This window comes from Diabrotica virgifera, chromosome 3 (genome assembly GCF_917563875.1).
Source record: "Diabrotica virgifera virgifera chromosome 3, PGI_DIABVI_V3a".
Classification (NCBI taxonomy): Eukaryota; Metazoa; Arthropoda; class Insecta; order Coleoptera; family Chrysomelidae; genus Diabrotica; species Diabrotica virgifera.
The window spans coordinates 50,846,753-50,869,078 of NC_065445.1; the positions used below are offsets into that span (position 1 = coordinate 50,846,753).

The following is a 22,326-nucleotide window of genomic DNA, read 5'->3' on the forward strand; positions in this document are numbered from 1 at the left end:
TAGTTTTTGAAGCAATATGTTGCCGCAAATATATTTTGGTATGTTTCTGGCAACATTACAGCCATATAATGAAAATATCGCCGTTTGGCTGAGCCATGTGGCCGAAATCTTACTGGTATTTGAACACTATTGCAGTGCCTGATGCGTTGCCGATAAAGTCGAACTGCTGTGGAAAATTTTGTAAGTTGCTCTGTATTTCCTCTTTATTTTCTGTATTCTGTTGAAATTTAATTTGGTTTTGTCAAAACATACAAAGATAAGATGAATATGTGGTCAAATGAAATCACAATAAGGTTTATTAATGCAGTACATTTACGTCCAGAGTTGTGGAACTTGGTATACTTCTGGAACTATGAGACAAATGGAAGAGTAGTGCACCCTGAATAAATACATTAAACTAAAACTGTTAGTATATATAAATAACAATTGCTAATCTGTTGAGATTGGTAGCGTTTCTCATGTTTGATCTTTCTTCTCTATTCTTGGCCCTATCATATTTATTAATAGTTTGAAATCAATTTTTGACATTCTTGTAAAATTCTTGAACAAATAATTGTCTAGTATTATTTCCATAGTTAAATTACTCATTGTTTCGCGTTTATTTAGAAAAGCTATATCCACATTTTCCGTTTTTCATTTTTTTTATGTATCGTCTTAGTACGATTAAGGACGAAGCAACTCTCAAGAGAATATTCTCAAGAACGAGAATATTCTGGCCGAGAATATTCTCGAGAATATTCTCTTCTTACATCACTATGTACCACCAGTGGTACAATCATGTACCACAGGTTGAGAACCGCTGCTCCAAACAAATCTCACATAACTAGTTTAAGTAACCCCTGTATTTACAATTTCTTTTTGTTGCAGGCACAGGAATGAAGATTTTGAATTCAGAAACACAATATTGCATAAAATACGGCTTTATTTTGATCCCCAGCAGTTTAACGGAAACCATTGGAAGTGTATTGACGAGATCATCCAAATTATGAGAATCCAAAAAGAATATAGTTACGCTGATCATCCAGACTTACAAGAGGAATACATAGAATTTTTATTTCTAAGCGGAAAAGACTACAAAAAGGATCTTATGGATTATATATACGACAATCAGTCTCATTATATACATCTAACACTGAAGAATATTTCGGTCCAGAAGCGTATCTACACTGCAGTATTAAACATTTTACCTGAAGTTACTTGCGAGGATCCATTTGTTTACAAAAAGATGAAATTTAACTATTTAAATATGGTGAAAAACTTCAGCATGAGGCATCCAGAACACTGTATAAACATATCCGATTTTCCTGTATATATGGATACGATTGAAAGTGTTGTGTCCAAAGTCAATAATTTTGATATCTACGATAGATCTTTGCTATTATTGACAATACAATACAACTACAAATTTCCAGACAACACAGTTTGGCTTAATGTTGATATTGTCGAATTAATAATGAAAATGATAAGTGATGCAGCACATATGTGTGGATTTGATGTATTATTTGAAGAGTTTCTTTGTAAGAAGCATCGAACACAGTTTGAACACGATCTATTAGAGCTTTATTTTAGCTGTTTAATAAATAATTACATGAATGGATATGTTGTTAATTGGTTCATAATGAATGAACCGAAATTTCTTGTACCTTACTTTAGAAAAATAGCATATAAAAGTATTTCTACAGTGTTTCTTAAACACTTAGACGTTATCAAGCATTATTCGCACTTAGGATTTGATGAAATACTATGTCGTATTTATAAAGAACAGTTAGATAATGATGATGTAGTAAATCATAAACGATTACTTGAAAATTTACAACTATTACTTCCTACGAGTGATTTCCTAGAACTTGTTAAGGAAAAATATATACCGCAACAAGATAAGTTCACAGAAACAGAACAGAAGATTGTCCTCTATATAAACTATCTGCGCTGTGATGCTGCTAGATTACTGGTTAGCGTAACTGAACCTGATAAAGCTATACCAATTGCCTTACAGTTTTGTAGAGGAGACTACCTCCGTTCAGGTATTAGATCATTATATTCAAGCTTCTATAAAACTGCCGAACAAACATTGTATCCTTATATAGAAGCTGTGTCACGTTTATCTGTTCCTATTAGAAAACATGCGATTTTTTTGAGCTGCGCATTGATGAACAAAGAATGCGTCTTAAACGTGCTCGAAGTAGCTAAAGAAACTGATATTTCAGTTCAAAAAAACCATTTTTCGGCATCTTTGAAATTTTTCTTGAAACATCCATCCCAAAAGTATTTAGATGAAATCCTAAAAGAAATTGGTGGAGCGAATGGATTAGATAGAAAGTTGGTGTACACTCTGGTGAAAGTGAAAATGCCTTTAAAGTACAGAACAGTATATTTAGAAAATAGCTGGAAATTTGTTGAAGGATTAAGAGAAGCATGGACGTTAAATATTACGAAGTATCTAGGTAAAATACTGCGCCAAGTACATACGGATATGTTGAGGTCATTTTCAGATAGTTTCATAGTGCATGTAGTCAAAAGTTATTTCACAATCACCGAACAAAATAGACCGGATAATTTTGATACATTTTTAGTACAACTCTTAAAGCATAGACCTGAAAATAGGACTCTTATATTAGATGTAATATTTTCAAACCAATCGAATATACCAAATCTATCACAAATACATTTCTTTAAGATATTGTGCAAATATATACGTAAGAAAGACATTGACACACAACTTATAAATTCAGTTCGGCAATATTGGAATAATTTTAGTGTGCTGGGCAGTTTTGATCAACATGTTCCTCTCAAACTAATTGCATTGCAAATTGACAGTTCCACTACGGCTGAATTTGCAATTGGTGTAATAGACTACTTAGAACAGTTAATGTCTGAATTTGGGCCTTCGATTTATTGGATTTTTGAGCAGCATATTCATTTTATTTGTATTAACATGAATGATGAGGAAATATTATCATTTTGTTCAGAGGCTATACATTATAAAATCAGTGCAACTGTCTGTATACTGATTATGAATCTTATTAAAAATATTAAAACAGAAAAGAAGAAACTAATAATGACAGAGTTGAAAAACATTGAAATACCTATTGTTCAGATTTATCTCAATCAACCATTAACCCATTAACGCCCAAGTTTTTTTTATTTAAAAATCTTTACTTTTCGGGTTAATTTGATGAAAATGTTAATAGTTTAATCCAAAAAAACAAGTTTTTCGGTTTCCTGTCTTTTTTTAAAAAAATTATATGGTGTTACCATATGGTAACGCTGGGCGCTTAAGGAATTTTTAGGATCGTTGAAACCAAAATTTTGAATTTTTTTTTTAAATATTTATTTGAGAACATTTTCGTCGTCTGGTGTGGTATCCTATAAAACAATTAACATACAAACCAACGTTGCATTTTTTACACATTGTTCGTCCAGATGTTGTACATCTGTCTCTAGCACATCTCCTTCTACTGCTTGATGTAACAAATGGTCGAGGCGATCAAAACGAAGATCTGGCAAGTTCTGTCTATGTAGACTAGGTCTTCCTGTATATAAGGGACGACTTCCATATCTTGCAAGAAGAACTTGGACCAATTCTCTCCTAAACAATAGCAAGGATATATTTTTTTTATTTTTTTTATATAAATGCCATGAATTACGGACTGCAACATCCAACAACCATGTTACAATTTGTCAGTATCATTTTTACTGCAAATTGCTACTCGGTAGGTTGAAACACCTTGATCCATCCAGTCGGTACCCACCATATTTGGTTGCATTCAGCAATATAGTGAGACCGACTTACTTGAATGTGGCCCTTGAACGGACGTCCATCTTTTTCTATAAATTTAAACCACACTGTCATATGATTATCTCTCGACGGTTGAGAAAAGGCTAAAATACGAATCTGTTACGTTTTATGGGTGCCTGAAGTATTCCTAGAAACGATGGTTCTGAAAATATATGGCTGACTAATTCCATGGGCTATAAAATATATGTTACGTATGGGATGTCCACGAGATACTTTACGTGAAGATCCCTAGGTTCATTAATATAAAAATACTCAAGTGCCGCTTAAAACCAAGTTTTTATTACTTTTTCGGTGAACTTTACAAGATGGACTTGACTTTACAAAATGATTGACGTTACTTATATTAACACACTTTTTTCAATTTTTTGGAAATATTGATATAAGGCATTCATATATATTTATTAAGAATTTTTAAAAATCATGTGTTTTACGTTACCATATGAAGAGCTCAAGAATAAAAGGATGAGGGTTCAAAAAGACAAGTTTTGAGATATTAAGTTTTTAAGTTTTAAAACTAGATATAAAAATAATTAACAGAAAAGGCACTTGATTTTGGTTACTAAATCATTCAATAACTTACAGGGAAGGTATAGGTTATGTTTTTGTGTTATCAATTTACAAATTACTATAAATATATTATCTTTTTATGTCATGAAATCTCAAGCTAAATGGATGAGGGTCCATTAACGTGTCTTAAAATGAAACTAAAAATACAGATAAAGTAGTCTATATTACAAATAGTTTATATTGCAAGTAGTTACAGATAATATACAATGAAAAATAAACGCTTTAAGCATGTGGCAGTGCGTCAAAATATGCTTGAGACTTAACAGAGCAAAATTTTTTCAAATGTTGGATATCGTCGAATTTTGCTTTATTTAAAGGTAAAAGTCCACAATATGCTAGCTCTGGTAGGTGAAAACAGCCTTCAGGTAGTGAAATTTGTTTCCTCTAAGGCTTAGTAACAATATTTTCTTCATTTAGGCCATTAACAGTTTGACGATGTAACATCATTCGAGGGTGATGAGAAACGATGCTTAGTTGCCGTACAGGTCGTGTTTTGAAATGACAACTTTTTGTATACAAAGGAGAAAGAAACTTAGTCCATGACTTAAATATTTCCTGGTTCTCGCAAGAAATAACTCTAAATGGTGTTGGTTTGGATCTGGAGTGTTCAATAATTTCGTTCCACTCCGAAGGGGTTTTAACCACAGATTTTTGATTGATTAAGCCCATGTTCCTGTCACACTCGAGGTACGAGTGGCCTCTGATTGGAAAAAACATTGTTATTTTATCAAGTCTCTTAGTGTAGTGTACAATGTAGTGAAGCATACGGAAAACGGCGTAATTTTTATCCTGACCTGCGCATGAATCGCAGAAAATTTTAAGCACTTTTACTTGCAAGTCAAGGTGATTAAAAATAAAATCCCAAAGCAAGGAACAAACCTCATCACCTCCTTTCTTGCCATAGATTTCTGCATAGGTATAAAAAAAAGATTCTGAGTCTGAAAGTTTATGTATGTTGAACATGTAAACTGATAGTTGCCTACGATAATACACATCGTTAGTACTAATATTTGGGACAGGCAAATTCTTTTGGAAATCCATTGCAATCGCTTCTTTTGTTTTGTCTTTTTGTGCTTCAAGCCTAGCACTTCAAAAATGTAATAACATCAATCTACACCAAAATAACAGAAAACTATAAACACAGATATGTACGTTTACAAACCTCTGGGCAACAAACAACTCTAATAGCAGAGATCTCTGTGGTCAGAAGTCTGAAGTAGGTGGACTGTCATCCTTTTAGCCTGCGTTTGTAGCACCTTCATTCTTTTAGCCTAGAAGACCTATTTTTCAAAGCTGAATGGCTAGTACACCGTCATCTTTATTGCTTAGTTAGATACCATACAATATTTTACATGGGATAAAGTACAAAAAATTCGTATTATCTCCATAATGACGTATAATGGACCCTCATCCTTTTAGCTTTGAGCCCTTCATATGGTAACGCTGGGCGCTAATGGGTTAAATCATGTGTCACTGCCCCAGACCTATTGGTAGATAGCGGCGATTTTTGCAGTTACTCGAGCGCGTTAGAAAATCACATGGGGAGAAACGTTATTATATTGAATCCTGTGTAAATGTACCCCTACCATATATTGAATCTTAATACAGGGGAGTTCGTTGATGGGGGTCCGAAAAAAATCTATCCTTAGAAAAATTCGAAGTCGTTAGATTACATGCAGAACAGTGTATATTTTAAAAATCTGAAATGGGTGAGTCACAAAGTTTCACAAGAAAAAAACGACTATTTTGAGAAATAAACTTCAGATCGAAAACCTAAAAAATACGTGCTCAATATTTTTCAAAAATCTATTGAATGATACCAAACACGACCCCCACGGAAGCGGGGTGGGGGTTACTTTAAAATATTAAATAGGAGACCCATTTTTTATTGCAGATTTGGATTCTTTACGCCAAAATATGTAACTTTTATTCGAGACACTTGACACTTTTTTGAATCATGGGTAGATGGCGCTATAATCGGAAAAAAACGATTGTTGGAAATGGAAAATTAAATTAAAAAAATGGAAAGTCCCCACTTAAATGGAAAACTGTACTTAACTTTTTTTGGTTTTAGGACCTAATCTTCACAACCCAATAGGTCTTCATAACGCTCGAGTAACTGCAAATTTAGCATATTTTCCACCCCTACTATATCTTATATATAAAAATCAACTGCTGTTCGTTAGTCTCGCTAAAACTCGAGAATGGTTGGAGCGATTTGGCTAATTTTGATGTTGAATTATTTGTGGAAGTTCAGGGAAGGTTTATACTGTATTATATCGTCATTTTAGTAGTCACCAAAAATTTTACATCTATATGTATAAAATGCTCTTTTTTACAATGTTTGTTGCCATACTCTTCCGAAACGACTGGCCGATTTTTATGAAATTTGGCAGATATATTCGACCGGACTGGGAGTAGGTTGTTATCTATATTTCATATCCGTGGGTCATAAGGGGGGTTGTCCCCTGATATCTTTTTCTATTTTTTCGGACAAACTTGTCCGAAACAAGTTTTTGTGACAAACTAAAGATGGAGTGCAATTTGTTGCGATTATTTCATGAATAAAACTGATCAAAACCAAAATTTTATTGTAATTTATTTATGTAAGTACAATTAAACACACAGTTGTTATAAATATTTGACGGTTGAAAGTCATCACTTTTATAATTTTTAAAACATTAATTGTCATTAATGTCACTGAATGTATTTTTTCGTAGCAACGAAGGGCATCTGACGTAATATACTTGACGACGGGATATTATCAAAAATTATCAGTTTAATTTTTATTTCTGTAGCTTTCTATTGGTCAGAATCTCCTATGAATGAAATAATCCACGTATATTCGACCGGACTGAGAATAGGTTATTTATTTTTCATATCCTTACGTCATAACGGGAGCTGCCCCCCTAATATATTTTTTTATTTTTTTGGTCAAACTGTTTTTTCTTAATTTTGTGTGATGTGGAAGGGAAAGGTAAATACAACCCTAAATTTTCACTCTTCTATCTTCAACCGTTATTTTTTAATAGCCATCTAAATTTTGACATCTTATATATAAAAATCAATTGCTGTTCGTTAGTCTCGCTAAAAGTCGAGAATGGCTGAACCGATTTGGCTAATTTTGATGTTGAATTATTTATGGAAGTTCAGGAAAGGTTTATACGGTTTTATATCGTCATTTTAGTAGCCACCAAAAATTTTACATCTATATGTATAAAATGTTCTTTTTACAATGTTTGTTGCTATACTCCTCCGAAACGATTTTTATGAAATTTGGCAGATATATTCGACCGGTCTGGGAGTAGACCGGGAACCGAAATTTTCTGACGAACGGCAAGTAGGAGAAAAGTTCTGAGCACACGAAAAGAACAAGCAGCAAATGATAAAATTTTATTTCATTTTATTAAATATTAAATATTTTTGTTAGATTCTATTTACTTACTTTTATTTAATTTAATTATTTTTTTGATTTATTTATTATTTTTAGTTTATTCAGTTTTATTTACTTTTATTAAATTTTATGAAATTTTATTTTATTTAATGATATTTAAGTTTAATTTGGTAAGAGCGCCTACGAATGGTGGTGAGTTCGAATCTCACCAGGGTCAGGAATTTTTCGTTTATTATAAATTAATGGATGGAAATAGTTTCTGTCCTTGTGAGATCGGTACTCACCGGAGTGACCGCAGACGTTCGGATACAATTAGCGTCTCTTTGAAAAGACAATGATGTCGACTTTGCAAAGTAACAAGACACTTACTCTACACACACACCCTACACATGACACTAAGTACCTAACAGCAAATATTCACCGTACATACCATGCCAATGGCCATTAGTTGTCGAGGCATTAGCTAAATAAAAAAAATTAGAATTTAAATTTGTTTATTGTTCATATAAATATCTGTAATACAAAATTTTATCCATCCACATAAAATAATAATAAAATTATTTGTACATTTTGTTATGTTTCTTTTATATTTGTATTTTTTAATAAAACATTTTATTACCGCTAACGGGTTTTCTTCTTTTTAAAACTATATCCACGGTTAATACAATGAAACTTACAGCTAGAATCAATATTATTACCTACAAGAATTAATATTAAAGTTAAACTCACCGGGCTTCCAGGTTTAACCGCGTGGATATTTTCTTGGTTGAGCTTTCGACGTCCTCTTTGACAAACTAAGACCCCGGAAGCCCTGAAGATGGCGTCGAAAGCTCGACCAAGAGAATATCGACGTGGTTCAACCCGGAAGCCTGGTAAGGTTAACTTTAATATTAATTCTTGTAATAAACGAGACAGTCGGCATAAAAGTGAATGGAAGTTTAATTAATAACATTAGGTGTGCCGACGATACAGCCATCATAGCCGACAATTTGAAAGACTTGGAAAGAATAATGAACAAAATATTAAGATATAGTCGAGTATACGGACTCTCTCGTTAAATATACATACAAAACAAAAAATACATAAAAAAACCAAAGTAACCCGCACAAACCTTATGGAAATTAGGTCCCAGTGAATTTAATTCATACTTTGGGAAAATACTCTTTGAATCATTGTGATGAAAAGTTCTCATGGGCACAACTCGATGATCGTATGGAGGATTTTCAAGATTTAGAGGCACAAACTCGGAAAATTATAAGATTTACTGGGTATTCCAATTCCCTGAGTTGCTGGTTATCTGGCAACATGTAGAAGTTTGGACCAAAGAAAAGTACTAGCAGTCTAGAATTTTTTCCTGGCTATCCAATGGCGACCTTTACTTTGATCTTGACCTTCAACGGACGTCATCTTCTAGAGTTTCGAGGGTTTTCGGCATTAAATTGATATAAACAGATTACTCATGGGCTTTTGGGATCGCTAAACACGAATATGCCATCAGAATTGACCCTCGGAGCACGTGGTGGCCAGGGTCACTGCAAGGGACGTCAACTTCTAGAGTTTCGATGGTTTTCGGCATTTAATTGATGCAAATGAATTGAAACTGGAGGGTTTTTTGAGGTCGCTAAACACGAATATGCCACCAGAAGTGACTCCCGGAGCACCTGGTTTTCAAGGTCAATGAAAGGAGCTCCTAAAGTTTCGAGGGTCTTCGGTACTACATTAATGCAAACGGATTAGTTATAGGTTTTTTGGGTAACAAAAAACACGAATACGTGTTCAGCACAGACACAGGAGCACCTGGTGCCTAAGACAGGTTACCTTCTGGAGTTTCGGAGGAATCAAATGGATTACTCTTAGGTTTTTGGGGTTGCTGAACATGCATACTCTATTACATCGGACCCACGAATCACATTGTGCCTACGGCACGTCATCTTCTGGAGTTTCGAGGGTTTTCGTCATTAAATTGATAAAAACGGATTACTCATGGCTTTTTGGGAGCGCTGAACGCTAATACGCCATCAGATCCGACCCACGGAGCACCTGGTGCCTAAGGTTATTCATCTTCTCGAGTTTCGAGAGTTTTCGGCATTAAATTAATACGAATGTATTACTCATGGCTTTTTGGAGTTGCTGAACACGAATACGCCATCAGAACAGACACCGGAGCACCTATCGCCTAAGGCACGTCATCTTCTGGAGTTTCGAGAGCTTTCGGTATTAAATTGATGCAAACGGATTGGTACACACCGAGTACTCGGAGGTTTTCTGAGTTGCTGTTCAAAAAAAGCGTACAAATTGGTGAAAAGTTCTTTTTTCTATTTGTAGATTTTTATTAAAATAACTATGTTGTGCTATTCAATTGTTTTAATTATTTATAAATATAAACTCAATTTATATCTGACAATGTTTTTCCTCCATTTATTTTAAGATCGATTTATTCTATTCTATTTTGATAGTGTTATTCATTTGAAATATATCTATATTTTGAAAAAGCTAGAGCTACTTTTACCAAAATGAAAACAGTTTTATGCGGAAGAGAGCTAAGTTTAAATCTTAAAATTCGCCTGATGAGATGTTACGTGCTGTCAGTTCTTTTCTATGGAATGGAAGCTTGGACACTGAAAAAGATCGATACAAGGAAAATAGAAGCATTCGAGATGTGGATGTACCGCAGGATACTGAGAATATCGTGGACAGAGAGAGTGACAAACATGGAAGTGTTGCGAAGGATGCAGAAAGAAAAAGAACTTGCGCTTACTATTAAAAAGCGCAAACTGCAATACTTGGGACATATAATGAGGGGACAAAAGTACCAGCTACTACAATTAATTATTCAGGGAAAAATAATAGGTAAAAGATCCATTGGCAGAAGAAAACATTCATGGTTGAAGAATTTAAGAGATTGGTACAAGTGCAGCAGCTGCCAATTATTTAGATCTACGGTATCAAAAATACGCATAGCCTTGATGATAGCCAAACTTCGGAACGAGGACGGCACCTGAAGAAGAATATTCATCGTGGTCACCAGATACTCCAGAGTCTTTTATCTAAGTCATATTCGTGTTCAGCAACCCCAAAAACGCAAGAGTAATCCGCTTGCATAAATTTAGTACCGAAAACTCTCGAAACCCCAGAAGATAACGTCCATTAGGCACCAGGAACCCAGGTGTCTATTCTGATGGCGTATTTGTGTTCAGCAGCCCTAAAAACCTGTGAGTAGTCAGTTTACATTAATTTAGTACCGAAAGCTCTCGAATCTCCAAAGCATGACGTGCCTTAGGCACCAGCTACTCCGATGTCTGTGGGGTATTCGTGTTCAGCAACTCCAAAAACCTATGAATAATCCGTTTGCATCAATGTAGTACCGAAGACCCTCGAAACTCGAGGAGCCCCTTTCATTGACCTTGCAAACCAGGTACTCCAGGAGTCGGTTCTGGTGGCATATTCGTGTTTTGCGACCTCAAAAAAGCCTCCAGTAATTCATTTGCATCAACTAAATGCCGAAAACTATCGAAACTGTATAGAAGATGACGTCCCTTGAAGTGGCCCTGGCCACCACGTCCTCCGGAGGTGAATTCTGATGGTATATTCGTGTTTAGCGATCCAAAAAACCCATGAGTAATCTGTGTATATCAATTTAATGCTGAAAACCATCGAAACTCTAGAAGATGACGTCCGTTGAAGGTCAAGGTCAAAGTAAAGGTCGTCATTGGATAGCCAGGAAAAAATCCTAGACTACTAGTACTTCTATTTAATCCAAACTTCTCCATGTTGCCAGATAACCAGTAACTCAGGGAATTGGAATACCCGGTAAATCTTATAATTTTCCTAGTCGGTGCCTCTATATCTTGAAAATCCTCCATACGATCGAGATGTGTCCATGAGAACTTTTTATCAGGATGCTTATTCAAAGAGTATTTTCCCAAAGTATGAACTAAATCCACTGGGACCTAATTTCCATAAGGTTTGTGCGGGGTACTTTATGAAAATTAGCAAGAACCACCATACAAACGAAATAATAACGGCTGCTGGCTAGCAGATTGAGAGAGTAAAAAAATATACTTACTTAGGAACGATAATCTCAGAAAATAACGATTATACTGCAGAAATAAGTGAGAATTGAAAAAGCACGTGCCAACTTCGTGAAAATAAAAAAGATTTTATGCAGCAAAGATTTGACTCTGGCACTCAGAATGAGACTAATTAAATGTTATGTACACAGTGTGTTTTTCTATGAAGCTGAGTCATGGTCATTAAACCGAAATGCAATAAATCGACTTCATGGGTAGATAGTCACGAATATATAAGTGTTAAGGAGAATAGGCAGAGAGAGGGAAATGGAAAACACAATAAAAGAAAGGAAATTGCAATATCTCGAACATGTAATGAGAGGCGAAAGAACACCTTGAGACTCATAATTTCAAGGAAAAATATAGGGTAGGAGAAGCGTTTCCTGGTTGAAGAACCTGAGAGAATTTTTTGGTTGCAGCTCGAGGCAACTGCTCAGAGCAGCTGACTCGAAAGTCAGAATAGCCATGATGATCGCCAACCATCGTCACAGAGATGGCACTTAAATAAGAATAATATTTATTGATTTTAGCTTTAAGTTTCATATTATAGACACCTTTAAGTTTATAACTTAGATTTGTGTGCCAATAAAAATTTATTAATATAAGGTGCCACTCTCCTTGGATTATTATTATGAATATCGTGGTGCCCGTCTACATAAGTGATTGTAATACTATTGCATGCCTGCCATTTACTAATAAGATCTCTGTATTTCTTTCGTGGACGATCGTTCAATTTGGATAATATTATTAAAGTCGGACATTTCAACGGATCTGTTTTGAAGGATTCTATCTCGTATCTCATATCGTGAAGAGGGTTGATATAGGCTTTTATACGCTCGTCTGTAGTAAAGATGTATCTGCCATTATCTAAAAATAAAATAATAATATATAATCAGCAATTGTAATTCCTATTTTAAAACCTAACAAAATAAAGACGGATCCAAATTCGTATCGACCTATATCTTTAACATCCACCTTGTGCAAACTAATAGAAAAAATACTTAACAAACGTCTGCAATACTTCCTGGAATCCAATAATTTAATATGCAAACAACAAAGCGGATTTAGGAAAAGCAGATGTACAACCGACAACTTGATTAAACTAGAATCGGTCATACACGAGGCATTTGCAAGTAATCGTCAAGTACTGGCCGTCTTCTTTGATATAGTAAAAGCCTACGATACTGTGTGGAAGTATGATGTCCTAAAAAGATTAAAACAATGGGGCGTGGACGGAAATATTCTAGCTTTTATCAAAAATTTTGTTTATGATAGAAATTTTAGAGTTAAACTCAATAATCATTTTTCAAGTTCGTATACCTAAGATAACGGAACTCCCCAAGGATCAACACTTAGTGTAACACTTTTCTTGATTGCAATGAATGAAGTTGTTGATAACATTAATACTCCTGTCCAAATTGGTTTATATGCAGATGACCTTGTTCTTTATGTAAGCAATAAAAATAGCCAGGTAGCTGCAACTATTCTGCAAGAGTCCACCAAAGCTTTAGAAAAGTGGTCAGAGAGGACAGGTCTTCGTTTTTCTACAAACAAAACAAAAGCAATACGTTTTTCAAGAAACAAACAAACAAGTTGGCCAAAATTAACACTATATAATCAAAATTTGCAGTATGTAGAAGAACATCGATTTTTGGGAATGATATTAGATACAAAACTCACTTGGAATACCCACATTCAACAACTTAAAAAATCTTGCATGCAGAATATGAACATTCTCAAAGTATTAGCCAATCAAAATTGGGGAGCTGATACCACACAATTACTAAATATATATAAAACACAGATTCGTAGCAAGCTAGATTATGAATCAATAGTCTACAGTTCAGCTAAAGATAGTTTATTAAAGCAATTGGACATCATACAAAATACCGCATTAAGGCTTGCACTTGGAGCCTACAGGACCAGTCCAGTAGAGAGTCTGTATGTAGAAGCTGATGAACCTCCTCTTTCAATTAGAAGACACAGCCTAAGCCTACAATATGCAGCGAAAATTGGAGCAAACTCTAATAACCCTGCTTACTTCTACACATTTTCTGACAATTTTCATTTAATTTTTGAACAAAAACCCTTTCTTTCTGCATCATTTAGTAAAAGAATTACAGGTTTCAATTTTCCGAAAGTTATTTCCAATGATATAAACTACCCTCCTCCTTGGACCATAAAACTCCCCAAATGTAATACAAATCTTCTACTGTATCCTAAATCTGATACTTCATCACATATAACTCTACAACGGTTTCAAGAGATTAAAGACAAGTACAAAAGATATTACCAAATATATACAGATGCCTCAAAAACTTCTGAAATGGAAACGGTATGCGCAGCTTTCGTTGACGAAACAACTAAACATCAGTTCCAGCTACCTAAGGATTACTCCATATATTCCTCCGAATTGTATGCCATATCTAAAGCCCTACAACATATATTAAACCAGCCCAAATTGGAAGCAGTCATTTTCACAGATTCTTTAAGCGCAGTACAAGGAATATTAAGGGTTTAACCAAACCACCCAATACTATGTCAAATTAAAATTGATCTAGAAGAACTTTACAGTAGGAATAAACGGGTAGAATTTGTTTGGATTCCATCTCATGTAGATATAATAGGTAATGAAAAAGCTGATCGGGAAGCTAAAGAAGCCTGCTATACGAATAGACCAGATAAAGAGCTCCTAGAAATTCCTCATTCCGACATTAAAATCACCATCAAAGAATTTTCAATGAGAATATGGCTCGAAAGATGGAAAAAACTTGACGACAACAAACTACAACGCATCAACCCAAATTTGTCACCAATAGGGATAATGCCAAAAAACGACGAGACCAAGTCATACAACACCGCTTGAGAATAGGACATACCAGGTTAACCCACCAGTACCTAATGAAGAAAGAACAACAAAAACTGTGCTGTGTTTGTGATATTCCTCTGACAATCGAACACATTATTGTTAGTTGCCCACTTTATCATCTGGAACGACTTCAAAGTGATTTACCAAGTGATCTGAAAAGTGCTCTGAACTATAGTAAATGTGATAAAGTGGCTAAGTTTCTAAAACTAACTAAATTGTACAATCTAATATAAAAATAAGCTTAAGTTCTCAATTGTAATTAGTTGTTATAAGCAAACATCTGATTTTATGTACAACTCTTCTCCGCCAATAACCTTTCATGGTTGACGCGGTTTACTTAATAAAAAAAATAATATATATGAATAGGTATTATATTATGTATAAACCCATTTGCATAATCAACATTTTATTGAGTAACGTAAATGATCCCGTTAAGATACGAAAAATGCCCTCACTCACAGAGTTCATTTTTTTTCATTGTTTTACGTTATATCTGATTAAAAAATAACACTCAGCTCAATCAACCCTTCCCCTTCCTCCCATACCACCAAAAACGTCATTTTTTCTTTTTTTTTTTTAGGTGAATCTATCAATTTCAAAAATTCACATGCATAGTTGAGGCTTTTAAAAAACATGACTATTTTTTATAGACCCGTAGGGTGAGTGTGTACATGATCTCAAAATATATCTGTATTTTTTAAAGCGTATAACTTTTTTTGGAGGTGGCTGCAGGTAAATTTTTTTAAATCTTGTATATTTTACCAAAAACTATATTTTTAGTTTTTTTTTTAAGATTTTACTGTAAGTTGCGCACCTTTAAAAAGCCAAAAAACTAGTCTTTAGGGGGTTTTTGGGGATTACTCCATCTTATAGACTTCAAAATAGATTAAATGAAGGTCTTTTATAAGTAGGTTATATAAGTAACTGAGTCCTGTATGTCATTCAAAAATGGGAGAAACGCGTTAAAGCTCCCCAAAAGAACTCAGTTACTTCAAATTATATATCCTATGAAAAAACCTTGATTTGATCTAGTTTGAAGTCTATAAAATGGGGGAGATACCTAAAACCCCTCTAAAAACCTGTATTTCGGATTTTATAAGGTGGCGCACCTTATGGAAAAATCTGAAAAATATTAGAAATATAGTTTTTGATTAAATACACAAAATAAAAAAATATACCTGCAGCTATCTCCAAAAAAAGTTATACGCTTTTTTCAAAAAAAAAAAAATTAAAGAAAAATGCATTTTGATTTTTTTTTTAAAAATGATTAGAATTATGTACACTCAACCTTCGGGTCTATAAAAAATAGGCATGTTTTGTAAAAGCCTCATCTATGGGTGTGAATTTTTTGAAATACATATTTAAATTGATTGAATCCCTCTTTAAAAAAAATAAAAACGAAAAAATTACGCTTTTGGTGTTGACGGGAGGGGGAAAGGGATGGAGGGTTAAAATTGTGCTGTCTTATTTTTTAATCACATAGAACGTAAAAAATGAAACAAATGGAATTCTGGCAGCGTGGGCATTTTGCCTATCTTAACGAGGGGTACCCTTTTCGCAATTTGCATAAAACGAAAATAAAGTTCTCATGATATTTTGATTAGTGAAAATATCATTAAAACGGAACTACAATAACATTATTCGACATTCGTTTGAAACAATATCTCACCTTGTTGTTGCAAACACCTCTTTAGGATCGGCTCTGCAGCTTCTTTGGTTAAAACCTCATCAGCATACCTGTTTGTAGAAAATGATTCCAAAGCTTCTTCATAACTGTAGCTAGCAGGTCCCCTGGATGCGATATTTTCAAATAATTCCAGTCTAGACTTCACATACTTGACAGATCGTTGAGCATCTGGAAGCACCGGTGGTATGAGTTCCAATCCAATAAATTTTTCTACATAGTCAGGATATACTCTGGCAAACATCATTGCAATCTGCGCGCCTAGACTGTGAGATAATATAATGTATTTCTTCTGTTTAAATTGTTCTGCTACTAATCTAAAAACGATTATATAGTCTGTCGTGTGTATTGGTAGGTTAGCTGGGAAATGAGAAGATTTGCCGTGTCCTGGAAGTTCTATGCAAAGGTAATAAAAACTATTTGACAAATAGGGCATAAGATTGTCAAAGCTACCTGCGTTGTCTGCCAGACCATGGAATACCAAGACGTGTGGGTTATCTGCTGATCCCCAAGCTTTCACTAGAATAAATAAAATATGTAAGTTGATAAAATTACAATGTATGTGGAATAAGTGAGTTAGATTGTAAGACAGACTGTAAGAAAGGAGCTCCTCAAAAAAAAATACAAACAAAAAACCCAAATTTTGGGACCAAAAAAGGGAAAATGGGGACCAGGGAAGGGCCTCCCTGCTGACAGTCTGTGGATGAATGAAGGTACAATGCTTCGGAAGCGATGTCAACCTTACAGCGGCCATTCCGCTTTCGGAGCGCTGGATGACACAGGAGGGTCTGGTTTAGCAGGAAGGCATTCGGCGTAGCCTCAGCGAAAAAAAGGCGTTTTAAAGTACCTACCTCGGGAATTATCGCTAGGACTACGAAGAATGAATCCTGCACTAAGGTCAGTCAGGCGGCGTTCTAGACTGAGACGTCTTTTGAAGATTCCAGACCTCCCCCATCTGAAGATAAAAAAGGGTGTTTTTGAATAAAAATTATTTTCCGCCTCGGGATTTACTTTCGCAAAATATGATTGTTCTGCGTAGGCCGTCTATCCTAGTTCCCATGGAAATCTTTACTCTAATGTTAGAATAGATGGCCATCCCGAAAATTTTACTAAAAGTGCCGTAGTTTTCAATAATCAATAAGATAATCTAAATGCAACTCAGAAGTGAAAAAAAAAAACAGTACCTATACCTATCTAATGAAGTCCGGATACTAGATTAGGTAAAAACTTTAATCCCCATGGTTTGCACAATTTTTACGAAACTATGGCCATCTATCCCAGACTTATAAATGGGAATTAATAAAATATTTTATAGATCGACTTAGTCTATCCTATTTTTAATACAAGTGCAGTTAATAATAATAATATCGTATGGCATTTTTGCCGGGGAGATCCTTTCGGATAGTTCCAGCGCCAATTAGGTACATCTTTAACCCTGTTTCAAGTAACTAGTGTCGATGTACACTGACCCAGGGGGACCGACGGCTTAACGTACTCTCCGAGGCACGGTGAGACGGCTCGTGTCATTATTGGAAATGAAAATGGTTTGTCTTTGGCAGGGATCGAACCCACTTACACTGGCGTATGAGGCCAGCGATTATGCCGTTACTCCACGGCCGCTCACAAGTGCAGTTAGAGAGTAGGAACTGTACGAATCTTAAAGTCGATGAATTCTGCTCAACGAATTGTCAATACTGATGATTTGGGCATGAAGTGAATTTAATGCGGCCAGGATGTGAGAGAATAGTCAGGCAAGGATAGAAGATAATCGCCATCTTTCGTAAACAAAAAATTGATAGTGGTAGGGTAGTCGCAGCAAATTTTCCCTGATAAATTCTCTGTTTATCTAGGACATCCCTCTTGTATGTTGGCCGCAATCTCGCTTCTCTGCTTGAATGGGACGGGGCCATTTCATCAGTATTGACAGTTCGTTGATTTTGCTTCAGTTAATGATTAAGAGCGTAGGCGCAAAATTTCGGGCAAATGCTTTTTAAACCCTTTTAATAATGAAGTTTATTGTAATCTCAATGTTAATTTTAATGTATTTTGCTTTTAAAGCGTTATAGTTTTTTTGCAAAGTTCTTTTTTAATTATAAACATATTTAATTAATTCCTATTTGCATATTTTGGCACTTAAACAGATTTTTAAAAAGTCTCACAATCATCTTTTACCGCTACTGTTTACCGCATGCAAAGAAATTACTTTTGGTTTACGCCTGGTATGAGTAGAAATTCAGTTCAATGCAACCGCGCAGCTTCCTCCGAGTCTGACAGGTCTTAAGTCTATCGGTAATCGGCGTAATCGGTATTTATTTATTTATTGGTTATGTTAATATGTTCTTATTTATGTTATGTTATTCATATAAATTAAAGTATTACTTACCTGTAATATGTCCCCAAGGAACTGAGATATTAAATTCCTTTACAGGTTTGTCTGCAGATCTGCGTGTATCCATTTTATATATTTATAGCTAAGAAATTTTGATACAGCTTTATTATTTTCCTTCAAATAACTATAACACCTAATTCTCACGCTCCACGAGTGATAGGTGAACAACTGAAGCGAATTCTTGAGTTGAGTTTAATCAACTTCAACAATCAACGTTGAATGTTGAATTCACGGTTGAATTGAATAGGACTAGGCTAGGACTAACAGTCCCAGTCTCCAAGTCTCCAGTCAGAAACATAATGATAATATGTGCACGTGTACACGTTCCCACGTTCGCTCTTTAAGCCTAATTCTCATTAGACGTGCAACGAACCGTACCGGCAACGGCAAGGCACGGGCAAGGTTTTCGGAGCCAATTCACACTGCGAAAGGCTTGCCATGGGTTGGTTGCTTTGTGTAGAGAACAATGTTGAAATTGAACGTTAATAAAAAATGCTCTAATATTAGACGAAGAAACAGAAAATGGAAACAAATATTGCAGAAATAGAAAAATACGTTGTTGGGTTCTTAAAATGCTCAAGAAACGCACAAAAGAATGAGAATTTGCAACCTTACACTCGGAACTTTTAGAAGATCAGACAAAATGTTTTAAATATAACCGAATGACAGTGGATAAATTTAACAACTTATTGCTGCATATTGAACCATAATATTCAACCTAGTTCTTGAGTCACTCATCAGAAAAACCAATGAAACACCAAGACCGTACAAATTACTGCATATGCAGACGATGTAGTTCTACACTTTAACACGACTAACTGAAGCATTCAAAAATATTGATCCTGAAGCATGAAATGGGGAGCTTTAAATTAACGAAGCAAAAACAAATTACATGACCGTCAAAAGAACACCTGACAATGAAAATTATATTACAATAGACAACTATAACTAATACTCTTGAACGTGTGGATGCCTTCACATATCTAGGCACAGAAATCAGAAGAATTCCGTAAGGATCGAAATTAATGCACGTATTTCCAGAGGGGAATCGTACATACTTCGAAAAGGGATGAAGCCCAACTCAGTACATTCTAGAGAAAAATACTGAGAAAAGTATATGACCCGGTGCAAGAGGAAGACGGCACATGGAGAATCAGTAGAAAGAACGAGGTTAATGAATTGAATGAAGGTTACGATATTGTACAATTTGTGAAAAGTCAAAGACTGACATGGCTGGGACATGTGCAGAGAAAAGAATCAATAAACAACAAAAAAAATATTACAATGGAAGCCGATAGGAAGGCGAAAAAAAAAGAAAGGGCCAGAACGAGAGGGATGGATGACGTGGAAGACGACATGAAAAACATGAACATAAGACAATGGAGAAAAAGTACACAAGAGAAATCCGAATGGAAGGACATAGCCAGACAGGCAAAGACCCATCCAGAGTTATGATGCCAAAAGAAGAAGAAAAAATTGAGCATACTGAGGGACCTCTTCAAAAACAAAATACTTCTTTTCTCTATCGTCTTTATAAAACTGCTTTTAAACAACCAAGATTGCAGATTGCTTGCCGGTGAGGTATTCACACTGTCGTGACCTTCACGGCACATGCTAGGTAAATATTGTTTCGAAAAGAACGTCGCATGCAAAGCCCGTAGCTTGCCGGTGCCTGGCACTCATAGTGTGAATTACATCCCGTGAAGTTCATAAGATTTTATGTAAAATGTATCTTGCCGAGCCGATGCCTTGCCCATGCCGAGCACTTGCTTTGCATGATAGTGAGAATCAGCCTTTAGTCTTTGGTTTCAACTTCAACGATTTTCATGTAGAGATGTTGCACCATGAATTCGTGAAGGTCGTTCAACGTACAATAATTACCGCTATATGCACTCAATTATTATTATTCTCCTTATCAAATCGAAACGTTTTGTTATCCTATTTAGGTACTTACATAAGTGGTTTAAATAAACATTAAATTATAAGTTATCATATTAGGATGATTTACGAGGGGTTTGAGAAAAATAAAACTTGAAACATTTTTAAGCGGGTGTAAAATCTTTAATAATTTTTTAAGACTAATAGGTATAGTAAACTATTGTAGTAGGTAGGTAACAGTGGCGTAACAAACACCGTCGGGGCCCCCCCGCAGAATTGGAAATGGGGCCCAATTTAAAAGATTACTAAATGCGACATGTGTAACAAATACCTATATGTGTTACAGCCCAGTAAGTCAATGTAAAATATGGTGATATTCTTTTTCTCATGATCATCTTTCAGTGCGTCACAGTTTTTCGATTTCTCTCTAACGCATTAAATTGTATGTGACAGAAAAAAAGGCACGTCTGGGAATACTTCGGTAATTATTCTAGTTCGGTGATTATTCTAGTTGTCGATAGATGGCGCCATAATCAAAAAAGAATTATTTATTAAATAAAATAATAATATTATCAATATAATCTGTACAATTTATAAGACTATACAAATGAAAGAAAATACCATTTTATAAATGCAATAGACACAATTGATTTGGTTTTATTCCAAATTGAAAATAAAATTTGACAACTGTCAGATTTAACTAAAATGTCACGTTAGAATAAATGTCATAAATGTGTATTATCACGGACTTACCTTTTTTTCTATAATTTGTGACGCACTGAAAAATGTTCATGAAAAGGAGAATACCGTGTAATTTTCAGTGTCACCACCGAAGTGGTCAACTCAAGACATTTCGAGTTATTTATGAGTAAAAATGTTTATTGTTCAACAAAAAAAAACATGTTTTTAGGCGATTTTTCGCAAATAATTCAAAGAGTAAGTATTCGATCGAAAAGAATATTGTTAGTGAAATATATCGACTCAGTAAAAGAAAACTTATAGCTCATGAAAAGTTTTTCTTATTAGTCAAATTCCAAATCGAATATTTCAACGTGAAATAACCAAAAAATAAAATATTGTTCGGGGAAACTCATTAGAACTTCTTTAGAGTGTTTAAAAGAAACTTTATTTTTTACAAAAGTTTCTAGCATCAAAACAAAATCTCCCCCTATTTAGCACCTCAAATGAAACTAATCATTATTGCCTTACAAATTACCTTTTTAGTACCTAATTTTTTTATACGACCTGTAAGTTTCACTGGTTCAAAGTGCTTATTTTTAAAAGGGTTCTAGTTGAAGGGCTTGAACGAGTCACTAATCACGAGTATATGCAAAGTTGAAACAGCCATGTCGTATCCAATTTTTGCCTTACAGAAAAACAAAATAAAGCCTAAATATTTATAAAAGCAAGACCTACCTACATTTCTTTACTCTTTGAGATTTTTCGTATCACTAATCCTTTTTAAGTTATTATGAAAAAAAGGCATTTTTCCAAAATAAAAAAACTTTAAAATTTTTTCAAAAATAAGAACTTTGAACCGGTCAAACTTACAGATCATATAAACAAGAAATATTTAAAGTAAATGGTAAAGCGCTAATGATAAATTTTATTTGGGGTGCGAAATAGCGGCAGATTTTCACGATTTTTTTTACCAAAAAAGGGGCGAACTTTATTTT

At 34.7% G+C, this 22,326-nt stretch overlaps 2 protein-coding genes across 4 annotated transcripts in view; one reads left to right on the forward strand and one right to left on the reverse strand.

Annotated features, from left to right (window-relative positions):
* The window catches only part of LOC114342577 (uncharacterized), a 29,578-nt gene extending 21,193 nt beyond the window's left edge, over nucleotides 1–8,385 (forward strand). For 2 of the 3 annotated variants that reach the window (XM_028293398.2, XM_028293403.2), the window contains exon 4: nucleotides 868–8,385. In XM_028293398.2, the coding sequence (XP_028149199.2) occupies nucleotides 868–3,127 (2,260 nt within the window). In that variant the 3' untranslated portion in view covers nucleotides 3,128–8,385. The remainder of the gene's footprint in view (nucleotides 1–867) is intronic. The other variant, XR_007697031.1, reaches the window with a different exon arrangement.
* Nucleotides 8,238–20,685, reverse strand: LOC114342593 (serine hydrolase-like protein). The gene is made up of 4 exons (XM_050646447.1): nucleotides 20,566–20,685; nucleotides 18,767–19,110; nucleotides 16,369–16,902; nucleotides 8,238–12,697 (listed from the first exon to the last, which is right to left on the reverse strand). The coding sequence occupies exons 2-4, from the start codon at nucleotides 18,837–18,839 to the stop codon at nucleotides 12,393–12,395; spliced, it is 912 nt and encodes a 303-aa protein (XP_050502404.1). The 5' UTR covers nucleotides 18,840–19,110; nucleotides 20,566–20,685; the 3' UTR covers nucleotides 8,238–12,392.
* Nucleotides 20,686–22,326: the final 1,641 nt, after the last annotated feature.